A 14,429-nucleotide genomic window follows, 5' to 3' on the forward strand; every position below is an offset into this window, starting at 1 on the left:
AGTCGGACGTGTTGACAGAAATCACCTGGTCGGACTCTGCAGGTTGTTTTCACATGGTTTCAAGTTACTCTGCGTCATCGATGGACTGTGGCAATAAAGGTAGAGAAGAAAATGAAACATGGAAGATTCAAAATATTAAAAAAATCAGCTTCGTAAATATTTTATGAACAAACACACATAAAGGACGAACATGATAGAACCCCGTACCACATGGTTTTAGTTAATGAGTTCTTTTAACATTATTCTGTTTATTAAGTAAATCAAAATTCTTCTAACGGGGATTCTCAGTATGTTTGTGTTCTTGGTGTCGAACACACAGACGAGTTCGTCGTGTTTGATAAAAACAGAAAAACAACTTTCTGAACTCACATTTCATTTTCAGAAGTTCTCTTCTGCAGGAAAACACAAAAAATAGATTCCTTCAGTTCAGTGCAGCTAAAATATTTTTCCACATGTTAAACTTGAACATGTCGGTGAATTAACCTCGAACCAGGAGTGTGTATCAGGGGGCTGGCAGGTAAAGGAGGTCCGCAGCAGCTGACTTGGACGCTTCTCACGTACAGCTTGTCAGTTGACTCTTCTTTAGCGTTTAAACTTCACGTAAGCAACTTTTGTCAAGACACCGTTCCCAAATATTGTCCGCTCTGCATCATGGTCTTTGAATAGCAACAAAAAATCACAAGGACATAAAAAATTACTGCGATTCTGGGAAGGTCTGTAAACACGACTTCCCTCGAACTCACGTCTCCCTCTTATTTGTGTTTTTATTCATTTTCCCTAATTAATTATCGTTAACAAAAAGACGTCCAACTCCATTTTCCCAAGATCATGGGTTAGCCGTCTCGTTGTCTGTAGACTGCAAATAACACAAACGCCAGAAGTTCAAATGAACTTTTATCTGTAATAGAAATGCACGGTGGAGCCTCTGCTCCGCGCTGATTAAAGCGTCGTGTGATTCGTTGATCAATCACTTCCTCCGACGCCGTCTCCAGAGCTTCAGCGTCTCCTCAGCGAGCGAGACTACAAAGGGCCGACGCCACCGCGAGCCGCTCTGATGTTGATCTGAGGATCTAAAATCACGATCTGACAAAACAGTTTTCACTTTCATGGCGTGACAGAGATGGTTAGTTGTGACCCGAAGATAACAACAAGTTTGATATTTGGTTGCGGCACCAAAAAAAAACTAATTGGCAAGTTTTGAGATAACAGGATTATGAAGGAGTTTATGTAAATGAGGTCTGACGTGCTGTGAATCTATCGTCTCATGAACATGAAGCTTTGACCTGTGGACGACGACTAATCTCATCTGTTCTTTCTTTTTCGTTTTATATCTTTACTCCGTTGTAATCGCTCGTCGGACTTCTATCTTACAGTCTTTTCCGTTTCTCTTGCCTCTTGCACGTGACCATTCTCTGAAATAGAGGTCGAAGCGTGAGACCAGAGACCAGAGCCGGGAGCGATATGGGTTCGGATCCTCGTTCTCTTGAGTCCGTCTGGTTTGGGTCGTGTCCTGTTCTCTTGCAGCAGGTCAGAGAGGAGACGTCCGACTTGTCTGATGATCGCTAATTAGCAGCGGTAGCCGCCAGGGAAACGAACATGCAATTGTAAAAGGGCACAACTTCCACACTATCTTTATCACGCGGCAACACAACTGCAAGTAGAGACACATTCCTCATCCGTAACAATAAATGGACTTTTAATCTGAAAGTGGATTAAATTGGCTGCGCTGCTATTTCAGTCAGAGGAGAATGACAGAAAACCTGGATGTATTTTACAAACGTTCCTGGAGGATGGATTATATTCATCAGGGGAGAAGGCTGCTAACAGCACAAGGTTTGGATTTGACACCTTGTGATTTAACTTTTTTGAAGCAACGGGACGTGGAATGGGTTTGGATCCAGCGTCTCGATGGCAGGGTGGGGAAACATAACGTGTCCCAGTTCAGGGGTGTGTTTGATATAAAAACATGGTGAATGATTGACAGCTGAGACTGACTCACGAATGGTCAAGATGGCATCTCAGAATATTCTACCTTCGCTTTTGTACAGTGGGAAGAAGTGGAGACACGTTTTCTTTTATTCATGCTCTGAAAAAACTGCTCATACATCTCAAGCATATCTTTCTACTCCACCACTTCCCTTTTATTTTTATTTTATTCAACGATTTTTCAGCTCCTGAGTTCTGAGACAGATTATATTTTTAGATTTCCTTCGCCAAACATCAAGTTGCAGAAACCAATTCTCACTGAAAGAAGATGTGAGGTGGCGAGTAAGAAAAACAGGAAGGAGAAACCACCGCCGCAGCAGCAGCAGCAGCAGCACAGATAAAACACAAGTAGAGAAAAAAAGTAATCTGACATAATTTATGCTCCGCAGCCTCTCCACCTCAATCCCACGTGTGTAACGTGGGTGAGATAATGTTGAAATTTGAGCAGATGACGGATGATAACGCCACAGACTCGCCGGGTTTAATTTACCTCGTGAAAAAGCAACGAGGGGAAAGAAGAAGACGAAAATAATGGAGATATCACACTTGTGTTGCTGCCTTTGTTCCAGTTGTTACAGCGGCGATGCATCACAACATAATAGCGTGTGAGAGAGGGAAAGAGAGAGAGAGGTCATTGTTCACATGGTGCTCATGAACAGGGAATAATGAAGAGGACACACACACACACACACACACACACACACACACACACACACACACACAATAGGTGATTCATCATCTGACTGGGGAACATTTTAAGGTGAAGGGCTCAGTGCTGGGATGTGTTTTTTTAAGAAGTAACACTAAATTGAAAACTTGATTTGCGGTGTGTGTGTGTGTGTGTGTGTGTGTTTTCCTAAAGCTACACACAGTTCTCATACTCTCTCTCTCTTTTTTACACACTCGTTAGAGCAACATACCTCCGTCAACGCCGCTTCAGTTCAGTCAAGAGGCTTTATCAAGATTCATGAATGTTTCCCTGGAAAAATCAGTGAAAGTATATTTTAAAAAATCCCTTGTCACAATGTCAAAGATCATTTTTGCGTATCCCTGCGGACGACAGCTTTTTTAACATTTTTAAAAACACATTTTTTAACTTTGCACATTAAGTCACATGAGACTGACTCTGCAGCGTTGACCTCGTGCACCTCACGGACAGTTGCTCCTCACTGTTTGACCTCTGTCCTGCAGGGACACCTGCAGCCGGAAGCAATTAGGATAAAAGTGATGATGATGATGATGATGATGAAGATGATGATGATGAAGCAGCCTCTGGAGCCAGCGGACAATATTTTAACCCAAGTCTCCATCTCCTGTTGGTCGTTCACCGTTTTACAGTCCGACTGGTTCAAACCTGATTGGTCAAACTAGAAATGGAAACCAGAAGCTTCCGCCCACAAAACTCTTGTCCCTCAACTTCACGTTCTGTTTGAACATTTTCCTGAGTAGTTGAGTTTGTGTTTGACTCATTAGAATTTGATTCAGAGGGATTCGAACCGTCAACACTTCTGACTCCTGCAGGTTTTTACCTTCTGTTCCTGTCCTTCATTCACCCTCTCTCTCTCTCTCTCTCTCTCTCTTTCTTTAGCTCTGCTGTCTTTTTCCAATGTGAGCTGTCAAAAGTACGCAATGTCCGTGACACCTGTGTGTGTGTGTGTGTGTGTGTGTGTGTGTGTGTGTGTGTGTGTGTGTGTGTGTGTGTGTGTGTGTGTGTGTGTGTGTGTGTGTGTGTGTGTGTGTGTGTGTGTGTTGCTCTCTCATTATGATTCTAAATGTATCAGTCTGTCTCGTCCGGATGAATTAATAAGGTCCACACACACACACACACACACACACACACACGTGGCCTTCTCACCCCTTTGTAAAATTTGTTTGCGTCTCATCTCACAAGGAGCTCAGGAGAGGCTGCGTCCAAGGTCCATCCTATTTACACACACACACACACACACACACACACACACACACACACACACACACACACACACACACACACATCTTCCTAATGCACCGTGGCATCCTCTCAGTGCTTCTCACGACTGCTTACATGAACACAGACATTCAATTAACGAACCTGAGGCACGAACCGCTGGACAAACTGTGTGTGTGTGTGTGTGGGTGTGTGTGTGTGTGTGTGTTCTCTGCTCTCATACCTCCTTCCTTCTTTCCTTGCTTGCTTCTCTCCACCTTCCTCTTCTTTTGAATTATTTTCTTTCCATTCCCTCCATTTCTCCCCTCCCTCTTGTTCTTCATGCTTCGCTGTTACAGCCACCAGACGAACCTGCCGCACACACACACACACACACACACACACACATACACACACACACACACTCTGACTCTCGGCCCTCTAATGGCCCCATTTAGACAATGTGTCGCATCAGCAAGTCGTACGGCTGAATAATGAGGAGAGAGGAGGAAGGAGGAGGAGGACGAGTGAGGAAGAAGATGAGGAGTGTCACTCGTTTCCTGCATCCCTCCATCCAAACTGCTGCTCTGCCGTAAATGTTGCTCTGTTAGACACACCATCAGTGCCTTGACCCTGTGTGTGTGTGTGTGTGTGTGTGTGGTCGTTCTGGAGATATATGACAGCTGAGGGTTTTTCTGTTGAAGCTCCGCGTTGTGTTTATGAGAGAGAGAGAGAGAGAGAGAGAGGTAATGTACATTCTTTATATCGCTCGCCCATGAAGATACATCCTCTGTCTCTCTCATGCATTACACAAACACACTGAAACACACACACTCCCTCTCCATCAACTGAAACACACACACACACACACACTCTCAAATGATGCCGACAAGCTCACACACACATAAAGGATACACCCCCCCCACCCAAACCACCACCACCTCACACACACACACACACACACACACACACACACACACACACTCTCAAATGATACCGACAAGCTCACACACACATAAAGGATACACCCCCCCCCACCCAAACCACCACCACCACACACACACACACACACACACACACACACACACAGGACTTTTGCATTGACTTCCATTGTGTGTAGCCCATTTTCGTGGTTTCCACGGTAACAGCGAATGCGAACAATCAAAGGCACTCGCTGTTACACCTGAGGATTGTGGGTAGTGCAGCACTTCCTTGACGTTGGAACGCGTCACGGTACGGATGCTTGGAGCACACCTGTACCGTGACGCCTCCGATAGAAGAGCATCACACTTTAAAAGCTCACTCGACTCTGCTCTTTTCATTGTCAACATCCGCTGTCGCTCACTTCTGTTGTTGTCGTTGTGTGTCTGTAGCTCTTTGCGTTCGTGTCTTCCATCAGTGTGATGGTGTGAGATGTCTCGTCCACAGTATGAACCTTTACCCGAACTTTAAACCACCTTAAAACTCAGTGATCTTACGTTATGGGGACTTGTTATTTGTCTGTAAACACAGATGTAGGTCCCCACAACATGAGTAGACTAATACCTGGAACGCTCTCACTGCCTCCTGCGTGCACGCAGACGTCCGTACTGTCTAACAAACGACAGACACTCTTTTGAACGACACACACACACACACACACACACACTCTCACAGCAGAGCTCCGACAGACACAAAGCGCAGCTGTAGTTTTTCTTATTTTTAAATCCATCGCCACCTTGTGTTTTCCTCCGCCAGCTGTTCGGAGCTGAACGGGATTTATGTTCCACGTTAACATTTTATTTCTCACTTTATGACTTTTGTATTTTTTTTCCTGGGGATGTGTCGGGGGGGGTTTCTGCAGAGACGGAGGAGGACAGGCGCTCACTGATTAGCATATTAAAGGGTCATACGCCGCTCGTGCCTTTAGGCTACAAGCCGCGTGTGTTTTACATTATCGGTGCCTATTTTCCAAAAGCGCACCATAAATTCAGTTGTTGATTTTCTACCTTCAAGGCAGTCGTATTGATTTCAGTTTATTCACTGTGGCAAGACAGTCGACCTGCGGAGACTTAAAACCAGACTGAGCTCAGGATTCATCCCATCCCAGCGTTCAGTTGTGTTTGTGTTGTCGGGGAAAGTAACGAGTCTCTTCTGAACAAATTGTCTATCGATGTGTTGACGTCTGAGAGTTGAACAGAATTCATGAGGCAGGAGTGGAACTAAGTTCATCTCAAAGACTTAATACGGATTCTTCATTAAATCTTTCCAACAATTTTCAAAATGTTTCTGTCACAAAACAAGGAGAAGATTCTTCCTGTTAAATCCAAAAACAACAGGAAGTTAAAAAGCTCTCTAAATCTTCTTCAAGTAAAATGACCTTTAAAAGCTCCCTGGATGCTTTTAAAAGGTTTTCACTGTGGCATCAGAACTGAATACACACACTGACACAGCTACACACACACACACACAGACACACACTTAGACAGCTACACACACACACTTCAGTGGTGGATAATCACAGGTTAGAATCCGAGCTGCAGAATGTGACATTTATGACCAAACCTCACAAACAGTTGTCGTCCACTCTGATGACTGAAGCAAAGAGAAAGTTAGTCAACAAAACATTCTCACAGTTTTATTTTTCATTGTTGTTTTAACGAGACTGAATCTCTGGTTACTCACCGATCCATCAAGTTATTGATTTGTCGGTCGGCTGACGTCTCGATCAACCAAACAAAATTCACGTCGTACTTCCATCTTTGTTGTTTCAGTGATTAGAAGTGAAGCAGGTGAATTCAGTATCTTTGAAATGTTCGAAGTGAAATATCAGGAGACTGATGGATGGTGACGGATTGATTGACAGATCTCGGATGCGGAGTGGGAGGACATGCTGGAGGGTTTCGACGAGCGGAGCTACCTGAGCGCTCGGCGCTGGAAGCCCGGCGACGACCCGTACACCCTGTACGCCTTCAACCAGAGAGAGAGCGAACGCATCCCGAGCAACCGAGCCCTGAGAGACACGAGACACTACAGGTACTACACACACACACACACACACACACACACACACACACACACACACACACACACACACACACACACACACACTAGCAGTAGCTCTGCAGCAGCTCTCTGAGCTTGTGATTAATCCCCTAATTTAGATTATGAAACCAAACACGTTTTCATAGAGAAACCACCAAATTACAATCTGTCTGCTGAGAAATTAAATTAAACACCAAAATAGAAAATCCTCTTAGAGCAGCGCCGGCCTCATCTGTCGGAAAAGAGGCTTCGCAGGAAGATAAGGAGAACGCCGCTGTGACGGCCGCAGCCTTCTTTACACATTTGGGCAGATAAAAACTTCCAGGCACTCGTGGAAAGCAGAGGTCCAGTGTAGCCACACACACACACACACACACACACACACGGTCAGAACTCCTCTCACACTTTCTACATTGAAGAATTTATTTCCGGTGGTTTTTGATTTGTCAAAAGTTCGGTGAATAGCAGCACAGATGTTTTTCACTCGATTACATCAGAGCATTTCCTGCCTCGCTCCGATAAATGATTTAACAGGTTTACACGTGTTTACTGAGAGAATTTCATTTTATGTTACTGAATGTATTTCATGGTATCACGAACCCCGTGTTCCCAACTTATCTGCTTCTCGTTTTGACTGATGGAATTTTTTTCTCACACCACATTTTAAAAACACGGTCGGTCTGTGGTGTGTGTACCTAAACCTTAATTGCGTCTGGTTTTTGCTTCCGCAGACTTGAATATTCATGCCTCAGGCCTTTTTGTTTTTAATTCAGACAGAAATATTCGAGCTGTGCGGAGCAGGAGTTTAAACATATTTCCTCCCTCAAATCCAACCTGACACATTTGATATGCGTAGAAAGTTTGGGATCGTGACTAGAATTTAAAGTTCAGTTGTGTGAAAGTTTGTCCAGTTAACTTTTTTAAGTTTGTAGCGATTACACAGAGTGTTGGGTGATTGTTACACCCCCGCACCTGGGACATCAGCTGGAGGCGTAAATGTTTTCACGTCCATCTGTCCGTCCTATTCTTGTGAACTTGTTATCTGAAGAACGCCTCCAGAGAGCCCTTTCCAATTTGGCAGAAATGTTCACTTAGACTCACCTGATTAGATTTGGGTGGTGTAAGGTCAAAGGTCAAGGTCGCTGTGGCTCTTGAACATGATATCTCAAGTCTCCTTCACGTCACGTGACCTCATATGATTCTGGAAAAAACATGTATGTAGACTGAAACTGCACGGGTCGTTTTCTATGTTTCATGGAAGTGGAGAGCAACAGAAGTCGGACTCCATTTCTCTTTCAGCCGCTGTGCGATTAGTGAAGGTTACCAGGCTGCTCGCGGTGACCCAGCTCTCTAACAGGAGGCTCCACGTGGGCGTTGATTGGGCGGCTGTTTGTTCTGATTCTGTGAACGTGACGAAGTCCTGGATGGTGACTGCTGCAGCTGGTGGAGGCTAAAATCTGAACATCATCCATTCAACGTTCTGAAAATGATTGGATGTACGACGCTGACTCAGTCGGAGCTTGTCTGCTGCTTCTCACGCCACGTGTCTCGAACTGTTTCTGCACGTCCATATGTGTACACGCTTATGTGCGTAAGTGTGCAGGGTGTCGATCGCCTGCATCATCTGCTGCGTTTCCGGAGGAGGGAAATTTGCTGTTGAGATGACATAAGGCGGCTGTGTGTGTGTGTGTGTGTGTGTGTGTGTGTGTGTGTGTGTGTGTGTGTGTGTGTGTGTGTGTGTGTGTGTGTGACAGTGAAAGTGAGAAGTGTGTGTAGGAGGGGGACGAGGGATACGCTTACACATTAATCTGTTAGAAGTGAGGTAGGGGGCTGATAGTGCTCATTTATCTTGGATAGTGTGTGTGTGTGAGGGGGGGGTTGCTGTTATGTGATTATCCGTTAACTTAGTTTCCATGTAGCTGTAGATCTCGAGTGCTTGGCAGGAAGAACGATGGCAGGGAACGTGAGGAGCAGTGAAATCCCGAAAAGCAGCTGAGGTTTAAACACCTTCTCCTCCGGTGCAGACTCACCGAGGTGCTTCCTACACTCTGGCTCCGTTCCTGATGGGGAACATTTGGTGGAAATTTTCGAGGTGGTGTGACAGCAATATGTAGGAAGAGCACAAGAAAGTGAGGGGAAGCGATCGTCAAAGGAGCGGCTGCAGGACATTTGATAAGACACAGAAATGGAGCAATTGGAATTGATGGTGGAGGAGCAGTTACCTCTGACGGCTGCAGCTCCTCCCCAAAGCACAAACCTTCCCCGACCGCCATCCTTTGTGAATAATTACAGGCGTGATGACGCGCTGTGAGCCGGGATGAACATCACTACATGTTTTCATCACATCACGTTGACGAAAGTCTTCGTGTGGAAACAAGCTCTTAAATGCTCCGCTGTTAAATCTGAATAAGCAGAATCTTTAAAACACCAGAATCAGCGTTTAAATGAGGGAAAATCCAGTTAAAGCAAAAGTTAACCCGGTGAAGAACCAGAGCGAATATTTGATGCAAGATGTTTTGAATTTGACAGTTTTGATTTCTTAATGCTGAAAACGCATTCAGTGTGTTAAAATCCACTATATATGCAACCCTGTCAATCAAATCGTTGTGAGGTTGGTTCCAGGTACCGTGACAAACTTCAAACACACACGCACTGAAGTTTGCATCAGCTTGTGCTTCGTAAAACTCAAATGAAAAAAAACCCAGGAGTCTTTGATTAACAGGTGATCTCTGGGTAATGTCGTACACAAACACCGGAGCACAGACGCCTTCAAAAAAAAAACTAAATCCAGAGACGCAAATCCGGAGCTGCCGGCAGGTTGCCGCTCTACAGCGAAGCTCCAGTAGAGAAAGCTCAGCATGTTTGCAGAACGGGCTCCGGGGCTGTTATTTTCCCAGCGGGTTGACGATAACCTAAAGATTAGACAATCAAGCTTTTGACCTGAAGATGCTGAGCTGGATTCCCTGAAGCCTGCAGGCAAGAACAAATCTGGAAATGCAGCAAGACTCCAAAGCACAGACAGCAGGAGGCTGCAGGTGTAACTTATACTTTATTTTAGACTGTGTTCACATTTCCAGTATAATAACATTAGAGGAGAGATTTGTATCCGGACAGGAACGTTCTGAATTACACTTTTAAATGATGTGTCAAAAAATCTGAACATTTTTGAGACGTCAGTTTTGGTTGCTAAGCAATGGCTCCAATTATAAACCACTTGCCAGTATTCAGTTATTTAATTCTGCTTAAATATCTAAAAACTCCACAAACGTCCTGTGTGTATGTGGAAGGTGTTTATCTGTAGCTGTTCATCACGTGTCTTCCTCGTGGTCGTGGGTTTGAGACACCTCATGCATTCAGTACTCATGAAAATGTGACTCCAACTATTAGAAAAAGATGATTTTTTTATAGGATTATTTCTATTTCACCGTATCGGAGACACAGACCCAGGACGAGTGTAGGTCTCTGTCATGGAAACAGCATTCACGGAATAACTTCCTGTTGGACAGTTTGTCTTTAAAGTAAAAGAACATTCACGTTGTCGCTGCAATGCTTTATATTGAGTGAAGTTACAGAGCTTTTAATTTGAAACGCTGTCAATTTGGGAGTAAAGAGTTGTTTTTTTTAACAGACGTCTGAAATAACTGACACGTATGAAACAGCAGCAGATCAAACTTATATATAAACACACGACCATATACGTGAATGGTCATGTGATGTACATGTGATACATAATCAGGTATAGACGTATACGTTTGGATGCAGACTATAAACTGGACTGTGTTTTTTATGTGTGTGTTGCTGTCTTCTCTTGTCGTTTTCATATTCAGTAGAGACAGATTCCATGTTTCCCTCCACAGACCTGAGTCTCTCCTTCCTCTCACGTTTGAATTTGACAATAATCAATTCAAACTGCGGCATCGTGGTGTTTCAGTTGAGAACGTGGGAATCTGAGAGAGAACCTGCAGATTATCCAGGTTGTGACCGTGAACGGGTGCCGCTGCCTCTTTCTCAGATTTGGAGGAGCGGGAGGGGAGGGGAGGGGAAGATGGAGAGATGAAGCGAGAGAAGGATGAGGAAAAGTCAAGAGGAGATTAGGAGGAGAGGAGGTGGAGGAGGAGGAAACGAGGGAGATGCCACAAGCTGCTGAGAAGAGCGATAATTGCCACATGCAGAGCTCGAGAAGCTGTTTGTGTGTGTGTGTTTGTGTGTGTGTGTTAGTGTGTGTGTGTTAGTGTGTGTGTAAAACACTCCACTCCAGTGCTCTGCTATTATCTCAGTGAACAATGGCACCTCCCTCCGTCTGCTCTCCGACAGACTGACAGTCTATAAGCCCGACAGCCGCTCCACCGCAGGGATTAGATCCAAGCACGAAGACAATGATGCAGGACGGAGAGGAAACGTGCTCCACGCTCCGACACACTGGGTTGATATGGCAACAAGAACTGCGTACGAAGAGAAAAAAAATGCTCTAATGCGAGACAACGGAAAAAACAGAACAAATGAGCTGTACGTTAAAAGATAAATGTTGTAAAAAAACAATGCAGAGAAAGAAAACCACTGTGTGGAGAGAAACACTATCGTTCACGTACGCTACATTAAAGTTCTTCACATATACAAATATTTAATATTTCAAATATTCACCATCGATAGATTTGAAAGATTTCAACACAGAATCAGTTTCAGTCTGGAAAAATGTCTTCAAGTGTTTAAACTGTGTCTCGTCCACTAACCAGAGGGTCAGCACATTCCTATCGGAGCAAATTAATAATAATCTGTGACAATAGATCCACGAATAACTACGAGGAAGGGAAATAATTACAAGGATGAAGAACGTGGAATAAATGAAACATCTGGATTTGTAGAATTTGCGGAACATGTGAAAGAATCTCTGTCTGATTCCATGGTCGACTTATTCCTCCAGGGTCTTGATGTCAGAACGGAGGCAACCTCCTCGTAACCATCGGCAACCGGAGACGAGCCTGCGCTGTGGTAACCGACGGTCCACTGGGCTGGTGACTAATTATTTTGTTGACCCAGTGGTCTCTGATCACGTCTGACTAACTGGATCACACAGTCATCCAGTACCCTTGGCCCTGTGTGTGTGTGTGTGTGTGTGTGTGTGTGTGTGTGTGTGTGTGTGTTTGTATTACAAGTGTGACTGCGTGTTACACGTGCACACTGGCGTCAGCGTCCTTTCACACTCAGTCAAGCACTTAGTCATGTTTCCATGAATCACAACACGCAGCTAAACATTCATCAGTGCATTAGCTGTGATGCCTCCCACACTGTCGCTCCCCAGAGAAAACACAAAGAGGAAAAAAAACCCTCTGACACTGAATCAGGAGCTCGTTGATTTGATCACCTGCTCCGCTGATGATGAGTCTGGAATCAACGCTGAACGTCACCGAGGCCTTGATTCGATCCGTGCAACATCTGGGAGTTTGAAAACGCACATTTGACCTGTGAAAACTTTACAGGTGCTGAAGCTGCTTTTAGACAAACCCGCCCGAGCCCAGGAGGAGGTGTGAGCTCCGACCCGCGAGAGAACAACCGCAGGAGCTCACACGTATATCTGCACAAAGAAGTGGAGCCAGACACGTAGCAGAGAGTTTGTGTTGATAAGAGCTGACACCGGTGCCGTGGACAAAAACACCTGCTCGCCGCAGCAGAGTTAGAACGTCACATCCTTCCTCTGCCGGCTGCTCCGCCTCTCGTCAGTCAGCTCGACAGATGCAGTGACACTTTGATTTCACAGCTTTTGACTCTTTTAGGACAGAATCGTTTGTCCTCTGGTGTTAAACCCTGAACTCTCTGGTCAAAGTTCCTCCGTCAGACTCCACAGTTTACACTGAATCTCACAAACAGCACAAACCTTGGCAGGAAGCTCTCTGTGAGGCGAAGAAATCCCCTTGGTGTATTGTGGGTAATCTGCTGATGTGGAACCTGAGCTCTGAAGCACCCCGGTGCTCTACAAGAGCGCAGAGTGACAGTGACGCTAAGCGGCTTTACCGGCTGCTAGCATCTCAGCTAACCGCTCCGTCTCCGAGACGCTCCGGCGGCATGTCGAAACAATCCGAGAGCAGACGGCATTACAACCATCTCTGCTCTGATACCTGATTAGATTTGTTTGGCTCTAGTTCTGCTTCACTGACTCTGGATTGACACAAAACATTTTTCTTTTTACGTCTGTGCAGCCGTAGTTTTCTTTTGTATTTTCCCTCTTTGTAAAAGAGTTACAGGGAATTACGGCGTGAGAAGACAGAGCTTCTTGAAATGCACTGAGACGGTGGATCCAAGTGAAGCTCTGATGTCTCATTGATTTCACCTCCTTAAATCCACTGGTGGCGGTGGAGGCGAGAGGAAGAGGAGGAGGCAGATTAAAGACGGAGTTTTTAAGCCCTCGTATATTTCAGGCTTGGATGGTGAAACTTAAAGAAGCAGTCCAGCCTGAAACAGTCCAACGCAGAGCTGCTGCTGTTGTTTTGTGCTCGGCTGGGTCCATTGTGTCTCTCAGTAGAAACACACAAAGCCGGCGGAAGAAAAGAGGCTTAAAAAGAAAAGTAATATTCACATGTCATCACAGAGTAATGCAGAGAAGCAAACCAATCAGAGTCAAGTACAGGTAGACTCCGCCCACGTGGGTGATGACGACAGGACGTCTGTCGGACGAGATTCTTTGGTCCCTCAACTAAAACAGATGAAATGAAACTCTGAACAAACACATGAAGCTTCAGACTCTCAGGAGAGAAAAGTCAAGATGAGGATCTTACGACTGACGCAGATCGACTGACAGTAAACGTTAAAATGAAAAATCAAACCTCATTAAGAACAACAGACCGACTCCTTTGTCGGTTTGCAGCATCACACGCACAATCAATACACGTTTATACCGCCGTGCATCGTGGCCTCAGTTCGTGCACGCAGGGAGCAGATCGATATTAAAGATGCATAAATTCAAAGACACGCCGGGAAGTAAAAAATGATCGTCATCATGTTGCACTTATTTCACGACCTAATGTGAAATTCACGCACCAGCTGCCATGACTGCGCTTTGAGAGGAGGCAGTGTAGTGACGTGTGTGTGTGTGTGTGTGTGTGTGTGTGTGTGTGTGTGTGTGTGTGTGTGTGTGTGTGTGTCATCGATTGGTCCTGTCACACATTGATCCGCTGTCATTGATTGACTGGTGTTAAGTGCCTGTCAACCATTCTGTCCCCAAAACAAAGATCACTGTTACGAACAACTCATCCTCCTCTCCTCTGTGTGTGTGTGTGTCTGTGTGTACTCCACTCTCTCCTTCCTCCTCCTCCTCCTCCTCCTCCTCCTCTTCCTCCTCTTCCACCTCTGCTCATTGTCCGTATTCAAATTGAGCCGGAGTCGGTCAATACTCCCTGATCCCTGCAGCCGTGTGTGTTTTTAAGAAGTCTGAAAAGGTTGATGGAGGGAGAGAGAGAGAAAGAGAAGAAAATAGATTGACGGCAACATTGATCCAAATTAGTCATGAATCCATTTGTTT

At 45.1% G+C, this 14,429-nt stretch overlaps 1 protein-coding gene across 1 annotated transcript in view; it reads left to right on the plus strand.

Annotated features, from left to right (window-relative positions):
• Window positions 1-14,429, plus strand: part of galnt14 (UDP-N-acetyl-alpha-D-galactosamine:polypeptide N-acetylgalactosaminyltransferase 14 (GalNAc-T14)) — a 94,119-nt gene that overhangs the window by 13,431 nt on the left and 66,259 nt on the right. Inside the window, exon 2 of the mRNA XM_069515298.1 lies at window positions 6,738-6,907. Coding sequence (XP_069371399.1) covers window positions 6,738-6,907 — 170 coding nt within the window. The remainder of the gene's footprint in view (window positions 1-6,737; window positions 6,908-14,429) is intronic.

The sequence above is a fragment of the Paralichthys olivaceus genome, chromosome 19 (genome assembly GCF_024713975.1).
Source record: "Paralichthys olivaceus isolate ysfri-2021 chromosome 19, ASM2471397v2, whole genome shotgun sequence".
Classification (NCBI taxonomy): domain Eukaryota; kingdom Metazoa; phylum Chordata; class Actinopteri; order Pleuronectiformes; family Paralichthyidae; genus Paralichthys; species Paralichthys olivaceus.